We start from the raw sequence: 20,261 nt of genomic DNA, 5'->3' as shown, positions 1-20,261 counted from the left end.
GTTCCAAATTTTACAAATTTGACACTTTTGCTTCATCGGAGGCTATTTTTGGGAGAAAGGTTCTTCAGGCAGTGGTTCCTTCTGTATAAAGAGCCTGCCTATCCCTCCCGTCATCCGTGTACTTTTGCTTTGGTATTGGTATCCCAGAAGTAATGATGACCCGTGGACTGATCACACTTAACAGAAGAAAACATAATTTATGCTTACCTGATAAATTCCTTTCTTCTGTAGTGTGATCAGTCCACGGCCCGCCCTGTTTTTAAGGCAGGTAAATATTTTTTAATTTATACTCCAGTCACCACTTCACCCTTGGCTTTTCCTTTCTCGTTGGTCCTTGGTCGAATGACTGGGAGTGACGTAGAGGGGAGGAGCTATATGCAGCTCTGCTGGGTGAATCCTCTTGCACTTCCTGTTGGGGAGGAGTAATATCCCAGAAGTAATGATGACCCGTGGACTGATCACACTACAGAAGAAAGGAATTTATCAGGTAAGCATAAATTATGTTTTCTTTCATATTAGCAAGAGTCCATGAGGCCCACCCTTTTTTGTGGTGGTTATGATTTTTTTGTATAAAGCACAATTATTCCAATTCCTTATTTTTATGCTTCTCACTTTTTTCTTATCACCCCACTTTTTGGCTATTCGTTAAACTGATTTGTGGGTGTGGTGAGGGGTGTATTTATAGGCATTTTGAGGTTTGGGAAACTTTGCCCCTCCTGGTAGGAATGTATATCCCATACGTCACTAGCTCATGGACTCTTGCTAATATGAAAGAAATGAATTTATCAGGTAAGTTCTTACGTAAATTATGTTTTTTTTTCTTTTTGTTATTATGGAACTTGTACTCATTGCTGGTTATAAATAAATGATAAAAAAAATAAATTACATGCCCTATCAGAATACTAACCTTTAATTTTGACTAGACTGTCCCTTTAAGTTTGCTTTTATTATCCAGAGCTATGTGTAATCTATGTTTAAAAATTTAACAAAACATAAGTATACATATTATGTTAGGGTATATAGTATATGATAGTATTTGTTATATTACTATATAAAGTATATATTGTGTAACCTCTTAGCTAAATTAGAGTTAAAAAAAAAAAAATAACTTTTTTTTTTTTTTTCAGTTTCTGCACCTGAAAATCTTACTGTTCACTCCTATAATTTTAATACTACTCTCTACTGGGATTACCAAAGTACTAAAAAGACTCTATTTCAAGTTGAATTTAGGAGTTATGAGTAAGTATTTGTATATCATAATATCAAAATAAATATTTACATATTATATATATTACTCCTATTATTCTGTCTTCATTCTCTTGGTATCTTTATTTGAAAAGCAGGAATCTAAGCTTAGCCACCAATCAGCAAGGGCTTCCCAGGTTCTGAACCAAAGATGGGCTGGCTGCTGATTTTATATTCCTGCTTTTTTAAACAGATAGCAAGAGAACGAAGAAAAATTGATAATAGGAGTAAATTAGAAAGTTGCTCAAAATTGCATGCGCAGTCTGAATCTTGAAAGAGAAAAAAAAAAATCCATTCAAAATCCCTTCGAGGAAACACCAGTTGATGAGGCATGGGAAAGCGGTAAGTTGTAAATGTTTTGATTTAATGTCAGTGATAGGTTTGTTATAGGATAAAATAGTTCTACTCAGTTTGGGGCAGGTGAAGCCACAATGTATACTCAGTATGGGTACCGAAAGGTTGTTAAAGGGACATGAAACCCAAAATTTTTCTTTTATGATTCAGATAGTGAATACAATTTCAAACAACTTTCCTATGTACTTGAATTATTTCATTTGCTTCTTTCTCTTGTTATCCTTTGCTGAAATGTTTATCTAGGAAAGTTCCTGTGCAGCAGAGAACCTAGGTCTTAGCTGTTGATTAGTGGCTGCACATATAAACTGATTGTCATTGGCTCTCACCCATGTGTTCAGTTAGAAACCAGTAGTGCATGGCTGCTCATTCAGCAAATGATACCAAGAGAATAAAACAGATTAAATAATAGAAGTAAATTAGAAAGTTGTTTAAAATTGTATTCTCTATCTGAATCATGAAAGAAAATGTTTGGGTTTCATGTCCCTTTAATTTAATTCTGTTGAAAGCTAGAAAGTGGGAGAAGTGCTCCTCCTTGTGGCCAGGAGTTTAATTCCCAGGTGTGATGACTTGTGTACGTTTGCCACATTATGAAAGAAAAAGGGTTTCATTTCAAGACAAAAGGCTTGTAAGCAAAAGGCTAAAGCGTTATTTAGTAAATTTGTGACTTTGAGGTAACAGCAAAGTGAGTGGCTGTTCATTTCCCTTACCTTCTAAAAAGGCTATGAGGTCGACTTCTGATTTTCTATGCCACCCAGAGTACTCTTAAATGCCCTGCAAAAAATATTTAAACTAAGTCAGCACAAAGTGTAAACATGTACCCAACTGACACTTTGGCCTCTGAGTCTTTTCTGCCCACATACTGATAAACAGTAAGAAAGTCCACATTTTCTGCTAGAATTTAAAATTGTGCAAGCTATTTGTCACTTTTCCAGCTCTGCAGCCTTTTCATACAACTAATTGCACAAGAGTGGGACTTGTCAAGTTTGATGTGTTGTAAGTCTGTCCCCTCTGAGGTGACTGAGAGGTTAGGAAGCAACTATCAGATGGTCACTACTTCTCAACTTGTGGTTTGAGGCTCACATAGAAGTAATATATATACTCAGTGTTGCTACTGAAGGACTCTGATTTGTAAGAGCTAATATCAAGTACTTTAACATTGGCAAAGCTCCATTATGGGGTAGATGTGTGTGAATATTATTGTGACCAATTATCTACTAAAACTGACCAGTTTTATACCAATCACCCTACTTGCCATAGTGAGCATTATGAAGCATTTGATACAAGGAGGAGCAAATGTTGACTAGACCAGCTGATGGAAAACTTAAGGTGTGCTAGCTCGTCTTTCTTTTGCAAGATATACCGAGTCCACGGTTTCATCCTTACTTGTGGGATATTATCCTTCCCTACAGGAAGTGGCAAAGAGAGCACCCACAGCAGAGCTGTCTATATAGCTTCTCCCTTAACTCCACCCCCCAGTCATTCTCTTTGCCGGCTCTAAGCAAGAGGAAGGGTAAAGTGAAAGAGGTGATAAACTGTAAGTTTTTATTTTCTTCAAGAAAGAGTTTATTTTAAAATGGTACCGGTGTGTACTTTTTACTCTCAGGCAGGAGATGGATGAAGATTTCTGCCTGGAGGATGATGATCTTAGCATTTGTAACTAAGATCCAGTGCTGTTCCCACAGAGGCTGAGGAGTACAGGAAAACTTCAGTGTGAGGAACGTTTTTCATGCTATACAGCAATGAGGTATGTTCAGTCATTTTTTCTGGAGAGACTCTGATATTTCAGAAAGGCTGACAGTATCCCCATGAGGGTAAGGGTAAGCAGTAATCCTAGACTTATAGTGGCATTACTATGCATGATATGAACAAACGTTTGTGTGTACTGGGAGTGCTGTTAATACGTTTTTGAGGGACAACTTTGAGGGTACACTTGGCTTTTTGGGGTTTTAGAACCCACATGGCTAGTTAAAACGCTTTGGTGTTTTTTTTGGAGGCCTTAGAAACATGGAGTGAGATGGGTGGGGCCTAATTTCGCGCCTCAGTTGCACAGTTGTTTTCTCTTGGCAAGCAGCAAGCTACAATCCCTAAGGGCAGGTAGGCGCCACAGCAGAGCTGTGGCAAGGTGCTGACAGGGTTTTTTTTTTCGGTTTTTGGCACTTTGTCAATCCGGTTTCCATATTAAAGGGTTAAATGTTTCATTTGCTTGTGGGGCAATCTTACTAAAGCTTATTGAATCTGCTGTAAAAAATTCAAAAAGTTTGATGCATTTTTAAGCAGTTTTGCAGAATGTGTATGCTTTTTTTCTCTTAAAGGCACAGTACCTTTTTTTTTAAATTGTTGTTTTTTCACTGAATAAAGTGTTTTCCAAGCTTGCTTGTCTCATTACTAGCCTGTCCAACATGTCTGACATTGAGGAAACTCCTTGTTCAATATGTTTAGAAGCCATTGTGGAGCCCCCTCTTAGAATGTGTCCCACATGTACTGACTGATATGTCTATAAATTGCAAACCGCATATTTTGACTTATAAAAATTTGGCATTAAATGATTCTCAGACAGAAGTAAATCAGGTTTCGCCATCTAGTTCTCCCCAAGTGTCACAGCCAGTAACGCCCGCACAAGTGACGCCAAGTACCTCTAGTGCATCTAATTCTTTCACCTTGCAAGGTATGGCCACAGTTATGAATTGTACCCTCACAGAGGTTTTATCTAAACTGCCTGGGTTGCAAGGGAAGCGCAGTAGCTCTGTGTTAAGAACAAATGCTGAGCCCTCTGACGCTTTAGTAGCCGTGTCCGATGTACCCTCACAATGTTCTGAAGTAGGGGCTAGGGATTTGCTGTCTGAGGGAGAGATTTCTGATTCAGGAAAGATGTTCCCTCAGACAGACTCGGATATGACGGCCTTTAAATTTAAGCTAGAACACCACCTCTTGTTGCTCAGGGAGATTTTAGCGAGACTGGATGATTGTGACCCTATTGTAGTTCCAGAGGAATTGTATAAAATGGACAAATATTTAGAGGTTCCTGTCTACACTGGAAAGGCCTACCAGACAAAAAGAGAGGCGTTCTTAGGCTGTGTAGAAGACCTACATACCATGGGAGTGATCCGCCCTGTTCCGAAAGCAGAACAAGGGCAAGGGTTTTACTCCAATCTGTTTGTGGTTCCCAAAAAGGAGGGAACCTTCAGACCAATCTTAGATCTTAAGATCCTAAACCAATTCCTCAGAGTCCCATCCTTCAAGATGGAGACCATTCAGACTATTTTACCAATGATCCAGGAGGGTCAATATATGACCGCCGTGGACTTAAAGGATGCATATCTACATATCCCTATTCACAGAGATCATCACCAGTTCCTCAGGTTCGCCTTTCTGGACAGGCATTACCAATTTGTGGCTCTTCGCTTTGGGTTGGCCACGGCTCCCAGAATTTTCACAAAGGTGCTAGGGTCCCTTCTGGCTGTCCTAAGGCCGCGGGGCATAGCAGTGGCGCCTTATCTAGATGATATCTTAATTCAAGCATCGACTTTCCAACTAGCCAAGTCTCACACGGACATCGTGTTGGCTTTTCTAGGATCTCATGGGTGGAAGGTGAACGTAAAAAAAGAGTTCTCTTTCCCCTCTCACAAGAGTTTCATTCCTAGGGACTCTGATAGACTCGGTGGACATGAAAATATTTCTGACAGAGGTCAGGAATCAAAAATTTTAGCCACCTGCCGAGCTCTTCATTCCATTCCTCGGCCGTCAGTGGCTCAGTGTATGGAGGTAATCGGACTAATGGTAGCGGCAATGGACATAGTTCCGTTTGCTCGCTTACATCTCAGACCACTGCAACTATGCATGCTCGGACAGTGGAATGGGGATTATGCAGTTTTATCTCCTCAGATAAATCTGGATCAGGAGTCCAGAGATTCTCTTCTTGGTGGTTGTCACAGGATCACCTGTCCCAGGGAATGTGTTTCCGCAGGCCAGCGTGGGTCATAGTGACGACAGACACCAGCCTACTGGGCTGGGGTGCAGTCTGGAATTCCCTGAAAGCACAGGGTTTGTGAACTCAGGAGGAGGCCCTCCTACCGATAAATATTCTAGAACTGAGGGCGATAATCAATGCTCTTCAGGTGTGGCCTCAGCTGGCTTCGGCCAGATTCATCAGATTTCAGTCGGACAACATCACGACTATGGCTTATATCAATCATCAGGGGGAACAAGGTGTTCCCTAGCGATGATAGAAGTTTCCAAAATAATCCGATGGGCAGCAACTCACTCTTGCCATCTATCAGCAATTTATATCCCAGGGGTAGAGAACTGGGAGGCGGATTTTCTAAGTCGTCAGACTTTTCATCCGGGGGAGTGGGAACTCCATCCGGAGGTGTTTGCTCAACTGATTCAGCTATGGGGCACACCAGAATTGGATCTGATGGCGTCTCGTCAGAACGCCTAACTTCCTTGTTACGGGTCCAGGTCAAGGGATCCTCAGGCCGTACTGATAGATGCTCTAGCAGTACCCTGGTCGTTCAACCTGGCTTGTGTTTCCACCATTCCCTCTCCTTCCTCGTCTGATTGCTAGAATCAAACAGGAGAGCGCTTTGGTGATTTTGATAGCACCTGCGTGGCCACGCTGGACTTGGTATGCAGACCTGGTGGACATGTATTCTCTTCCACCATGGACTCTACCGCTGAGACAGGACCTTTTGATTCAAGGTCCGTTCAAGCATCCAAATCTAATTTCTCAGCGACTGACTGCTTGGAGATTGAACGCTTGATTTTATCCAAGCGGGGTTTCTCTGAGTCGGTCATAGATACCTTGATTCAGGCTCGATAGCCTGTCACCAGGAAAATCTATCATAAGATATGGCGTAAATATCTTTATTGGTGCGAATCCAAAGGCTACTCATGGAGTAAGATCAGGTTTCCAAGGATTGGAGAAGGGATTGTCAGCTAGTTCCTTAAAAGGACAGATATCTGCTTTGTCTATTCTATTGCACAAGCGTCTGGCAGATGTCCCAGGCGTTCTGTCAGGCTTTAGTTGAAATCAAGCCTGTGTTTAAACCTGTTGCTCCGCCATGGAGTTTGAATTTAGTTCTTAAAGTTCTTCAAGGGGATCCGTTTGAACCCATGCAATCCATAGATATTAAGCTTCTATCTTGGAAAGTTCTGTTTCTAGTTGCTATCTCTTCGACTCGAAGAGTTTCTGAACTATCTGCATTGCAATGTGACTCGCCTTATCTTGTTTTCCATGCTGATAAGGTGGTTTTGCGTACCAAACCTGGATTCCTTCCTAAGGTTGTTTCTAACAGGAATATCAATCAGGAAATTGTTGTTCCTTCTCTGTGTCCTAATCCTTCTAAGAATGAACGTCTGTTGCACAACTTGGACGTGGTTCATGCTTTGAAGTTTTATTTGCAAGCAACCAAAGATCTCCGTCAAACATCTTCTTTGTTGTCTATTCTGGAAAGCGTAGATGTCTAAAGCCTACGGCTACCTCTTTCCTTTTGGCTGAAAAACATCATCCGTTTGGCATATGAGACTGCTGGACAGCAGCCTCCCGAAAGGATTACAGCTCACTCTACTAGAGCGTTGGCTTCCACATGGGCTTTTAAAAATGATGCTTCTGTTGAACAAATTTGTAAGGCTGCGACTTGGTCTTCGCTTCATACCTTTTCCAAATTTCCAAATTTGATACTTTTGCTTCTTCGGAGGCTATTTTTGGGAGAGAGGTTCTGCAAGCAGTGGTGCCTTCCGTTTAGGTTCCTGTCTTGTCCCTCCCTTCATCCGTGTCCTAAAGCTTTGGTATTGGTATCCCACAAGTAAGGATGAAACCGTGGACTCTGTACATCTTGCAAAAGAAAACGGAATTTATGCTTACCTGATAAATTTCTTTCTTTTGCGATGTACCGATTCCACGGCCCGCCCTGTCTATTCAAGACAGATAGTATTTTTTATTGAAAACTTCAGTCACCTCTGCACCTTATAGTTTCTCCTTTTTCTTCCTAAGCCTTTGGTCGAATGACTGGGGGGTGGAGTTAAGGGAGGAGCTATATATACAGCTCTGCTGTGGGTGCTCTCTTTGCCACTTCCTGTAGGGAAGGATAATATCCCACAAGTAAGGATGAAACCGTGGACTCAGTACATCGCAAAAGAAAGCAATTTATCAGGTAAGCATAAATTCTTTTTTATTTTGGTAAGAGATTGTATTTACCTGCTTTGCTGAAACTTGGTTTTGCGGTATCATTTTCCAACTCACTCTATTTTGGGGTGTTTAGCTTTGGGTACTAGTTTAAGCCCTGCATTTAGTAATTGATGGAATTCTTTAAAGAGATAAATCTATAATAAACTTTCATGGTACAGATAGAATACAATTTTAACAGGCTTTTCTGTTTTCTCCTATTCTCAGATTTACATTGTTCTCCTTTTGAAAAGCATATCTAGGTAGACTCAGGAGCAGCAATGCACTGCCGGGAGATACCTGGTGATTGTTAGTTATCTGCATAGGCCTCTGGTAATTAGTTTACCAATGTGTTCAGCTAGATAAAATTAATGATTTGCTACTCTGTAGCCGTCTATATCCCTTTTCTGGTGTAAAACTGTTATAGGCAAGTCATAATGCAATAAAAAAGGGATATAAAATTGCAAAATACTAGATCATTTAAATGAGCAGGTGCTAGGGGCTCTAAAAAATTAACACTGGTGCAAGGGATAGTGCCCTTGTCCTGCCTTCTTTGGAAGGGATAAGAAGCAAAACTGAATAAAGACTATAAATATCATTCCCACTTCCTCTACCCTCCAGTAGTTCTTTGCCTCGTATCATGGAGATGTTTTTTTAAGAAGAAATTAAGATTAAGATGGATTGGCTCAGTATGCCTGGGATAATATATTCATGTAAATCTCAGAGTATTGGTATATATTGTGCTGGTCAACACTGGGTTTCCCATGCCTCTTTCCAGTTTAATCTAAATCCCCTGTCTGATAATGCAGTGAGTTTCACACAAATTACAGATTTGATAGGTGAGTTTGCCCCTCTTTCATGGCATTTTGTCTAATAAGGAGGTGGGATTGGTCTTGTTCCTGCGCTGGGATCTGTCTTGTGCACATTCGTATCCCTCTGAACTCCAGCCATAGGGGCTGTGAGGGCTGCGCCTTGACATGTTAACAGAACAGTGACCCTGTGACAGGGTGTAATAGAATGCTATGTGTTAATATGGGCCGCAGCAGTGGGTGGCGACCTTGTATCTGCCCTAGTGCATTTTTGTGCCATTTCCGATTCGGATCCACTGCGCAGTAGTCCTGTGGGAGAGCGGTAGCAACACGGCTCTGCCAACTTGGAGTGGGTAAGGCGCCCTAAACAGTGCTTACCGTTTAGTGCTTGTTAACAAATATTTTTCTTTCATGTAATTAGCAAGAGTCCATGAGCTAGTGACGTATGGGATATACATTCCTACCAGGAGGGGCAAAGTTTCCCAAACCTTAAAATGCCTATAAATACACCCCTCACCACACCCACAAATCAGTTTTACAAACTTTGCCTCCTATGGAGGTGGTGAAGTAAGTTTGTGCTAGATTCTACGTTGATATGCGCTCCGCAGCAGGTTGGAGCCCGGTTTTCCTCTCAGCGTGCAGTGAATGTCAGAGGGATGTGAGGAGAGTATTACCTATTTGAATGCAATGATCTCCTTCTACGGGGTCTATTTCATAGGTTCTCTGTTATCGGTCGTAGAGATTCATCTCTTACCTCCCTTTTCAGATCGACGATATACTCTTATATTTATATTTATATATATATATATATATATATATATATATATATATATATATATATATATATATATATATATATATATATATATATATATATATATATATATATATATATATACCATTACCTCTGCTGATTTTCGTTTCAGCACTGGTTTGGCTTTCTACAACATGTAGATGAGTGTCCTGGGGTAAGTAAGTCTTATTTTCTGTGACACTCTAGAACTTTATAAAAAAGTGCCCAACCATAGCTTAAATATATGTATTCAAACATTTATTTGCCTTGACTCAGGATATTCAACTTTCCTTATTTTCAGACAGTCAGTTTCATATTTGGGATAATGCATTTGAATCAATCATTTTTTCTTACCTTAAAAAATTTGACTTTTTCCTGTGGGCTGTTAGGCTCGCGGGGGCTGAAAATGCTTCATTTTATTGAGTCATTCTTGGCGCGGACTTTTTTGGCGCAAATTTTTTTTTCTGTTTCCGGCGTCATACGTGTCGCCGGAAGATGCGTCATTTTTTGACGTTCTTTTGCGTCAAAAGTGTCGGATGTGGCGTCATCTTTGGCGCCAAAAGCATTTAGGCGCCAAATAATGTGGGCGTCTTATTTGGCGCTAAAAAAATATGGGCGTCACTTTTGTCTCCACATTATTTAAGTCTCATTTTTTTATTGCTTCTGGTTGCTAGAAGCTTGTTCACTGGCATTTTTTCCCATTCCTGAAACTGTCATTTAAGGAATTTGATCAATTTTGCTTTATATGTTGTTTTTTTCTATTACATATTGCAAGATGTTCCACGTTGCAACTGAGTCAGAAGATACTTCAGGAAAATCGCTGCCCGGTGCTGGAACTACCAAAGCTAAGTGTATCTGCTATAAACTTTTGGTATCTGTTCCTCCAGCTGTTGTTTGTATTAAATATCATGACAAACTTGTTAATGCAGATAAAATTTCCTTTAGTACTGTTACATTACCTGTTGCTGTTCCGTCAACATCTAATGCTCAGAGTGTTCCTGATAACATAAGAGATTTTGTTTCTAAATCCATTAAGAAGGCTATGTCTGTTATTTCTCCTTCTAGTATACATAAAAGTCTTTTAAAACTTCTCTTTTTTCAGATGAATTTTTAAATGAACATCATCATTCTGATACTGATAATGGTTCTTCTGGTTCAGAGGTTTCTGTCTCAGAGGTTGATGCTGATAAATCTTCGTATTTGTTCAAGATGGAATTATTTGTTCTTTACTTAAAGAAGTATTAATTGCATTAGGAATTGAGGATTCTGGTCCTCTTGATACTAAATCTAAACGTTTAAATAAGGTTTCTAAATCTCCTGTAGTTATTCCAGAAGTGTTTCCTGTCCCTGGTGCTATTTCTGAAGTAATTTCCAGGGAATGGAATAATTTGGGTAATTCATTTACTCCTTCTAAAACGTTTTAAGCAATTATATCCTGTGCCATCTGACAGATTAGAATTTTGGGACAAAATCCCTAAGGTTGATGGGGCTGTCTCTACTCCTGCTATATCTTTAGCGGATGTTGCTGCAGCTTCAACTTTTTGGTTAGAAGCTTTAGCGCAACAAATAACAGATCATAATTCTCATTGCATTATTATTCTATAACATGCTAATTATTTTATTTGTGATGCCATCTTTGATATCATTAGAGTTGATGTCAGGTATATGTCTCTAGCTATTTTAGCTAGAAGAGCTTTATGGCTTAAAACTTGGAATGCTGATATGTCTTCTAAGTCAACTTTGCTATCCCTTTCTTTCCAGGGTAATAAATTATTCGGTTCTCAGTTGGATTCTATTATCTCAACTGTTACTGGAGGGAAGGGAACTTTTTTACCACAGGATAAAAAATCTAAAGGTGAATTTAGGTCTAATAATCGTTTTCGTTCCTTTCATCACAACAAGGAACAAAAGCCTGATCCTTCATCCTCAGGAGCGGTATCAGTTTGGAAACCTTCTCCAGTTTGGAATATATCCAAGCCTTATAGAAACCCAAAGCCAGCTCCTAAGTCCACATGAAGGTGCGGCCCTCATTCCAGCTCAGCTGGTACGGGGCAGATTACGTTTTTTTCAAAGAAATTTGGATCAATTCCGTTCACAGTCTCTGGTTTCAGAACATTGTTTCAGAAGGGTACAGAATTGGCTTCAAGTTAAGGCCTCCTGCAAAGAGATTTTTTTCTTTCCCGTGTCCCAGTAAACCCAGCAAAGGCTCAAGCATTTCTGAAATGTGTTTCAGATCTAGAGTTGGCTGGAGTAATTATGCCAGTTCCAGTTCTGGAACAGGGGCTGGGGTTTTTATTCAATCTCTTCATTGTACCAAAGAAGGTCAAATCCTTCAGACCAGTTCCGGATCTATCAATATTGAATCGTTATGTAAGGATACCAACATTCAAGATGGTAACTGTAAGGACTATCCTGCCTTTTGTTCAGCAAGGGCATTATATGTCTGCAATAGATTTACAGGATGCATATCTGCATATTCCGATTCATCCAGATCACTTTTAGTTTCTGAGATTCTCTTTTCTAGACAAGCATTACCAGTTTGTGGCTCTACAGTTTGTAAAAAATTCTTGGAGCTGATGCTAGGCCAAAGGTTCTCGGTGCCCTTCTGTCTGTAATCAGAAAACAGGGTATTGGTATTTCCTTATTTGGACGATATCTTGGTACTTGCTCAGTCTTCACATTTAGCAGAATCTCATACGAATCGACTTGTGTTGTTTCTTTAAGATCATGGTTGGAGGATCAATTTACCAAAAAGTTAATTGATTCCTCAGACAAGGGTAACCTTTTTAGGTTTCCAGATAGATTCAGTGTCCATGACTCTGTCTTTGTCGGACAAGAGACGTTTAACATTGATATCAGCTTGTCAAAACCTTCAGTCACAATCATTCCCTTTGGTAGCCTTATGCATGGAAATTTTAGGTCTTATGACTGCGGCATCAGACGCGATCTCCTTTGCTCATTTTCACATGCGACCTCTTAAGCTCTGTATGCTGAACCAATGGTGCAGGGATTACACAAAGATATCTCAATTAATATCTTTAAAACCGATTGTACGACACTCTGACGTGGTGGACAGATCACCATCGTTTAGTTCAGGGGGCTTCTTTTGTTCTTCCGACCTGGACTGTAATTTCAACAGATGCAAGTCTTACAGGTTGGGGAGCTGTGTGGGGGTCTCTGACGGCACAAGGGGTTTGGGAATCTCAGGAGGTGAGATTACCGATCAATATTTTGGAACTCCGTGCAATTTTCAGACCTCTTCAGTCTTGGCCTCTTCTGAAGAGAGAGAGTCGTTCATTTGTTTTCAGACAGACAATGTCACAACTGTGGCATACATAAATCATCAAGGAGGGACTCACAGTCCTCTGGCTATGAAAGAAGTATCTCGAATTCTGGTTTGGGCGGAATCCAGCTCCTGTCTAATCTCTGCGGTTCATTTCCCAGGTATAGACAATTGGGAAGCGGATTATCTCAGTCGCCAAATCCGGGCGAATGGTCTTCTCCCAGAGGTATTTCTTCAGATTGTTCAAATGTGAGAACTTCCAGAAATAGATCTGATGGCTTCTCATCTAAATAAGAAACTTCCCAGGTATCTGTTCGGATCCCGGGATCCTCAGGCGGAGGCAGTGAATGCATTATCACTTCCTTGGAAGTATCATCCTGCCTATATCTTTCCGCCTCAAGTTCTTCTTCCAAGAATAATTTCCAAGATTCTGAAGGAATGCTCGTTTGTTCTGCTGGTAGCTCCAGCATGGCCTCACAGATTTTGGTATACGGATCTTGTTCGGATGGCCTCTTGCCAACCGTGGACTCTTCCGTTAAGACCAGACCTTCTGTCGCAAGGTCCTTTTTTTCCATCAGGATCTCAAATCCTTAAATTTAAAGGTATGGAGATTGAACGCTTGATTCTTAGTCAAAGAGGTTTCTCTGACTCTGTGATTATTACTATGTTACAGGCTCGTAAATCTGTATCTAGAGAGATATATTATAGAGTCTGGAAGACTTATATTTCTTGGTGTCTTCTCATTATTTTTCCTGGCATTCTTTTAGAATTCTGAGAATTTTTCAGTTTCTTCAGGATGGTTTAGATAAAGGTTTGTCCGCAAGTTCCTTGACAGGACAAATCTCTGCTCTTTCTGTTCTTTTTCACAGAAAGATTGCTAATCTTCCTGATTTTCATTGTTTTGTACAAGACTTGGTTCGTATAAAACCTGTCATTCAGTCAATTTCTCCTCCTTGGAGTTTGAATTTGGTTCTGGGGGCTCTTCTAGTTCCTCCTTTTGAACCCATGCATTCATTGGACATTAAACTTCTTTCTTGGAAAGTTTTGTTTCTTTTGGCCATCTCTTCTGCCAGAAGAGTCTCTGAATTATCTGCTCTTTCTTGTGAGTCTCCTTTTCTGATTTTTCATCAGGATAAGGCGGTGTTGCGAACTTCTTTTGAATTTTTTCCTAAGGTTGTGAATTCTAACAACATTAGTAGAGAAATTGTGGTTCCTTCATTATGTCCTAATCCTAAGAATTCTAAGGAGAAATCATTGCATTCTTTGGATGTTGTTAGAGCTCTGAAATATTAAGTTGAAGCTACTAAGTCTTTCTGAAAGACTTCTAGTCTATTTGTCATCTTTTACGGTTCTAGAAAAGGCCAGAAAGCTTCTGCCATTTCTTTGGCGTCTTGGTTGAAATCTTTAATTCATCATGCCTATGTCGAGTCGGGTAAAACTCTGCCTCAAAGGATTACAGCTCATTCCACTAGGTCAGTTTCTACTTCCTGGGCGTTTAGGAATGAAGCTTCGGTTGATCAGATTTGCAAAGCAGCAACTTGGTCCTCTTTGCATACTTTTACTAAATTCTACCATTTTTGATGTGATTTCTTCTTCTGAAGCAGTTTTTGGTAGAAAAGTACTTGAGGCAGCGGGTTCAGTTTGAATCTTCTGCTTATGTTTTCATTAAACTTTATTTTGGGTGTGGATTATTTTCAGCAGGAATTGGCTGTCTTTATTTTATCCCTCCCTCTCTAGTGACTCTTGTGTGGAAAGATCCACATCTTGGGTAGTCATTATCCCATACGTCACTAGCTCATGGACTCTTGCTAATTACATGAAAGAAAACATAATTTATGTAAGAACTTACCTGATAAATTCATTTCTTTCATATTAGCAAGAGTCCATGAGGCCCACCCTTTTTTGTGGTGGTTATGATTTTTTTGTATAAAGCACAATTATTCCAATTCCTTATTTTTTATGCTTTCGCACTTTTTTCTTATCACCCCACTACTTGGCTATTCGTTAAACTGATTTGTGGTTGTGGTGAGGGGTGTATTTATAGGCATTTTGAGGTTTGGGAAACTTTGCCCCTCCTGGTAGGAATGTATATCCCATACGTCACTAGCTCATGGACTCTTGCTAATATGAAAGAAATGAATTTATCAGGTAAGTTCTTACATAAATTATGTTTTTCTATTATTATGGACAATTCTATGCTATTAGAAAGTCTGGAGGAATCTTCCTCGGTGACGTATTTTGATTTATGTATGCTTTGAAGGTTATCAACTGTAAACCCTCCGGCACAGCTCTGCAAATCAGTGTGTTAATAGAAGTAGCAATGCCCTCTAGGTGCAGGTAAGGGAAAGTAGTAAAAATACAAAAAGGATATAAACTGCTTCCCCCCCCTACAGAATTAGATATTTTATGAATATGGCCACATTAAAATAACTCGGAAGACCACACAGCATCAAGTTAGCAGAGGAAAGCTTGTGAACCCTAATGTTCATTCAGATTTTATTACCTGGAGGGACAGGGAGAAATGATGAGGAATGGATGAGTAAAATGAATAAGGCACACAGCTTATCCCAGGTAATCTAGACAATCTGACCTGGAAAGTGGAATGCAATGTAAGCACCATACAAATAGTCTATATCTGTCAGGGTTTTTTCCTGCCTTGTTTGCCATGTGCTGCTGGCAGCCATTTTACTCACCTCTCTTGCTGACTTTGGTGCATTCTGGGAGATGCTGCTCACTTCCTGCACTTCATTTTATGGCCAGACTGGTTTACATCATCCATGTGAGACAGGATGCAGTCTCAGAATTGTGATGTCATCACTTATTTAAAGGGCCTTTGTTCAGTATGCTTCGCCCTTGCATTGTCTCAGACCTGGTGACTCGGGACCAGGAGGCATGGGAGGAGAGGGAGGCATGGGTGGGAACGAACACGTAGGAGACCGGTATCGTTGAGGTAGAGGTGCAGAACCGGACCAGCTCCTGGTAGGACTAAGTGCATCAGTGGAAACAGGAGCAGCCATAACTTGCGGGACACTTTGGTCCAAATGTGCAGTGCGAGTCAGCAGGGTTTGCAGGGCTAGTGCAAATTGATCCAAGCGGTGATCCTGTTCATCCATCCTGGAAATTATGGCAGCTAAAGGTGGATTATTAGCACCATCAGGATTCATGGCCCTTGCGTAATGTCAGGGTGCCAGGAATCAGACAGAGACGAGAAGTGCAAAAATAATCATACCTTTATTAATAGCAAAAAATAATAAAAAAAGTCCACAAGTCAAATAAGCCAGGAATCAAAACCAGAGCTGGTAGTCAGACAAGCCTAGTCAGGAGCCAAAGTGAGTAGTCAGACGAGCCGGAATCAGGAACAAGGAGAACAGCAGAGTCAGGAACAAGCCAGGGATCAGGAGGGGACGTCAGACCTGTTTGTGAGAGCTCCTGTGTATTACCTGGCTGTCTGACGTCCCTCCTGGTTCCTGATCCCTGGCTTGTTCCTGACTCTGCTGTTCTCCTTGTTCCTGATTCCGGCTAGTCTGACTGCCAGCTCTGGTTTTGATTCCTGACTTATTTGACTTGTGGACTTTTTATTATTTTTTTGCTATTAATAAAGGTGTGATTATTTTGACACTTCTCGTCTCAGTCCGATTCCTGACAATATCAAATAAGAGATGAAAAGTGATACTGGCTTTTTACTCTGCATTGAAATGTGTATCCAAACTTAAAAACAGTTCTTGAGTAAGGGGGAAAGGGAGAAGACTAAAGTTTACCAGCTGCCATCCTAAATGCTGCACTACACAGTATATGTAGCTCACCTTCTCTCCCCTTTGTGATGTCACTCTGTACTGCACTGGATTTCAGGAAGGAGGGGGGATAGAGGAGAGGAGCTGCTATAAATATTTACTTTGAGCTATAATGGATCAATGACACCTACAGGCAGAAATCGGTGCAGGCATGAATTTGATTTTAACCGGCACAGCTTTCTTTCTGCAGACATGCTGCATTTTCTGCGATTACATCACAGATCGCAGCATGTTCTGTCTTGGGGCTGACATGTAGCCCTGGTGTGATGGCGGAGGCCGCAACAGTTTCAAACACTGGTAGCTCTGGGGACTAAGCTGTCAGAGCAGGACCAGGTTAAAAAACAAAAATTTGCGTTAAGCCCTAGGATCCTGGCTGTATTCCTGATACTAAGATTATTGCGGGGATCATCTCTAAAGAATGTGAAAAGCCGGGTTCACCTCAGGCGACTTTCTTCTCTGCTTCCCCCTGCCGTGGGAATTGATGCTGTCAACCCCGCCGGCTAAGATCTGGTGTAAAACTTTAGCAAAACAGATTACCATGGAAACTCCTCTAGAGGAGATTCAGGATCATATTCAATCTCTGAAACTGGCAAATGCTTTTGTCAGAGATGCTATTCTCGAGATAAGTCTCATCAATGCTAAGAATGCCAGTTTTGCAGTTATGTCCAGGAGGGCTCTGTGGCTTAAGTCCTGGTCTGCTGAAAACGTTCCTATTTCTTGGCTTTTATCCTTATCTTTTTAAGGGCAACTCTATTTGGTCTGGGACTGGACTCTACTATTGTTACTGTTACAGGTGGCAGGGGAGCTTTCCTACAACAGGTTAAGAAATCTATGCCTAAGAATCGTTCGGCAGAGTGTTTTCGTTCATTTCATCTGAATGGGAATCGGAGGGGTGTGGAAACACCTAAGACTGAGTCCCCTAGGGCGAATTTGAAAACCACCCAAGGGTGGAATAAGAATAGGCAGCCCAAGAAAACTTTTCAAGACAACAAGTCAGCATGATGGGTTAGCCCCCGACCTGGGAGCAGGTCGTGTAGGGGGCAGAATCTCCTTTCAGGAGGAATGGTTTAATTTATTTCAGGACCCATGGGTTCTGATCATTGTTCGCCAAGGTTACAGAATAGGCTTTCGGTTTCATCCTCTGATAGACTGTCTCTTGCTGTCAAGAGTCTCAGGGAAACCCCGTAAAGAGAGCAACTCTGCTACGTTGCACGGCCTTTTCACTATGGGAGTAGTGATACCGGATCCACAGCAGAAAGAGGAAAAGGGTTCTACTCCAACCTCTTTGTGGTTCCCAAAAAGTAGGGCATGTTACGCCCTATTCTGGATTTGAAGGGACTCCACAAATTCGTAAGGGTTCCAGCCTTCAAGATAGAAACGATAAGGTCCATTCTTCCCCTAGTTTATTTCCACTATAGACTTAAATGTGTAACTTCACATCCCAATCCACAAAGATCATTGCAGTTTCCTTCGATTTACCTTCCTAGACAAGGACTACCAGTTTGTCGTGCTTCCTTTCGTACTGGCTACAGCACCCAGAGTGTTTACCAAGGTATTGGGAGCTTTACTGGCAGCGGTTCGTCTGCAGGGGCCTTGTACTTTAGACGACATTCTGGTTCAGGCTCCTTTCCTTTTCAGTGGCTCAGGATCACACATAGAGGTTAATCTTGTATCTTCAGTTGCATGGTTTGGAAGGTCAACCTAAAAAGGGCTCTCTTGTCCCGGCAACAAGAGTAAACTTTCTGGGAACGATCATAGACTCTTAGTACCTTACAGACCAGCATAGGGAGAAACTTCAGGGAGCGTGTCGTCTGCTTCAGTCCAGTGTCCATCCACAATGCATGGAGGTGGTAGCTCTAATGGTTGCGGTATTGGATGCTATAACACTTGCATTTTCATCTGAAACCACTACAGTTGTGTATACTGGAACAGTGGAGTGGAGATCATTCAGTTCTTTCTCAGGTCATCCGACTGGACACTCAGATGGTAGTCTTGCCTGGTGGCAATTGGCAGCTCCAGTTCTCATTGGAATGAGTTTCCACTGCCCTGTCTGGGTAATCGTCACCACAGACGTGACACTTTTGGGCGGTTTGGGGTCCTCTGGGAACCTGGCGTCCGGAGGAAGTATGTCTCCCGATTAACATTCTCGAGTTGAGGGCTATATACAACACGCTTCTAGCGTGGCCTCACTTGGATTCTTCCCGTTATGTCAGACTTCAGTGGCCTACATCAATGAGGGTGGCACTCAAAGCTCTCTGATGCAGGAGATGTCCAAATCATTGTCAGGTTTCAGCTATCCATGTTCCGGGTGTGGAGAATTATGAAGCTGATTTCCTGAGCAGACAGACTCTTCACTCTGGGGAGTGGTCTCTGAATCAGGAGGTTTTCTTCTTAAACAGGGAGAGTCCACAGCTGCATTCATTACTTTTTGGAAATACAGAACCTGTCCACCAGGAGGAGGCAAAGACACCCCAGCCAAAGGCTTAAATACCTCCCCCACTTCCCTCATCCCCCAGTCATTCTTTGCCTTTCGTCACAGGAGGTTGGCAGTGAAGTGTCAGAAGTTCTAGATAGTCTCTCATGGAGGCTAGTACTCTGGAGTTTTAAGTAATCCTGTCAGCCTCTCAGTGAGAGCATGGATGAAAGTTAGAGTCCGGAGATGCAGGGAGAGTCTTTCTGCAAAACCATCCCGACTCATATTAACAGCTCCATAGGCAATCAGCATGTCCATGTCGGAAACGATGCTACTATCTGTCACGCTTAAAGGGGCGTGTTCCTGTTCCACGGTGTAGATTTTGGTAACATTGTTTCATTTTACTTTCAATATGAGAATGAAATGTAAAAGGAGAGCCAGGGTTTCAGTGGGACTCCGTTTTAACTTTATGGAATCAAGGGTTAATATCTCCTGAGGGGGAGTTATTAAACAGGGGGGACTTTAATCATGTTTGTTATTCTGTCTGCTAATGTGTAGTGATGCTTGGGCTTGTGGTTATTTCGGAACATACCAGTGTCTTTGTCAGGCCGCGCGGTCCATGTGGACTGGCATGCTTTTCTTGGGCCTGCACGGTGCACCTTGTGACCAGGCTTGGTCACGTTTTCTGTTCTCCATTTCCGTATTCCTGACCGGGTGGTGACAGTCTGAATCGCTAGTTGTCTGGGTCATAGGAGGTGGTGAGTGCCCGAGCCATTGGGGGGGTGTAAGGTGCCGTTTATTTTTTATCCTTAATTTCAGTCACCAAGCTATGGAGGATTCTGGATTTTGTGCAGACGGATGTCTCTGATTCAGATTTTTCTTCTTGCGAAGACTATGAAATGGCCCGGGTAATCCATGCCCATCAGTTATGTTCTGAATGCCACTTGAGCGTGCTCTTTTTTTTCCCGAATCTGGGAATTTAGAGTCCGCAGGAATTTAGAGTCCGCAGAGCCACCCGTTCCTGAGGATCCCATATCCCATGGGACGTGCGCTCTAGAACCTTCTCTTACTACGCAAGCAGGTGTTCCAAATGCCGTTACCCCTTCTCCGGAAGGCAGCTTGTTTCCTCCAGAAGTTACGGCACGGTTCCGCATGGCCATATCTAAGGCGTTGGAGCATTTACATCTTCCAGGTAGATACTGTCTGTGTTCCGTTAACCAGGACTCATCAGGCGTGGGATCATCTGGATCATATCAGCCCTCTGGGGAAGCGGTTTCCTCTGAGGCTTCAGGGGTCCAACCCCCGGGGCCAGGGTCATCACTTTTCCCCCGGTGGAGGCAAGTCTTGCCTTTTGTTATAGACTGGCACGCCTTTGTGTCCTGCTGAGGCATGTTTTGGCAGTGCTGGAAG

At 41.8% G+C, this 20,261-nt stretch overlaps 1 protein-coding gene across 1 annotated transcript in view; it reads left to right on the top strand.

Annotated features, from left to right (window-relative positions):
• IFNGR1 (interferon gamma receptor 1) overlaps positions 1-20,261 on the top strand; it is a 482,099-nt gene that overhangs the window by 141,968 nt on the left and 319,870 nt on the right. Inside the window, exon 2 of the mRNA XM_053712170.1 lies at positions 1,128-1,239. Within this exon, the coding sequence (XP_053568145.1) occupies positions 1,128-1,239 (112 nt within the window). The remainder of the gene's footprint in view (positions 1-1,127; positions 1,240-20,261) is intronic.

Source organism: Bombina bombina, chromosome 4, assembly GCF_027579735.1.
Source record: "Bombina bombina isolate aBomBom1 chromosome 4, aBomBom1.pri, whole genome shotgun sequence".
Lineage (NCBI taxonomy): Eukaryota > Metazoa > Chordata > Amphibia > Anura > Bombinatoridae > Bombina > Bombina bombina.
Note: the sequence above shows the minus strand (reverse complement) of the source record. Positions and strands in the feature narration are given on the sequence as shown.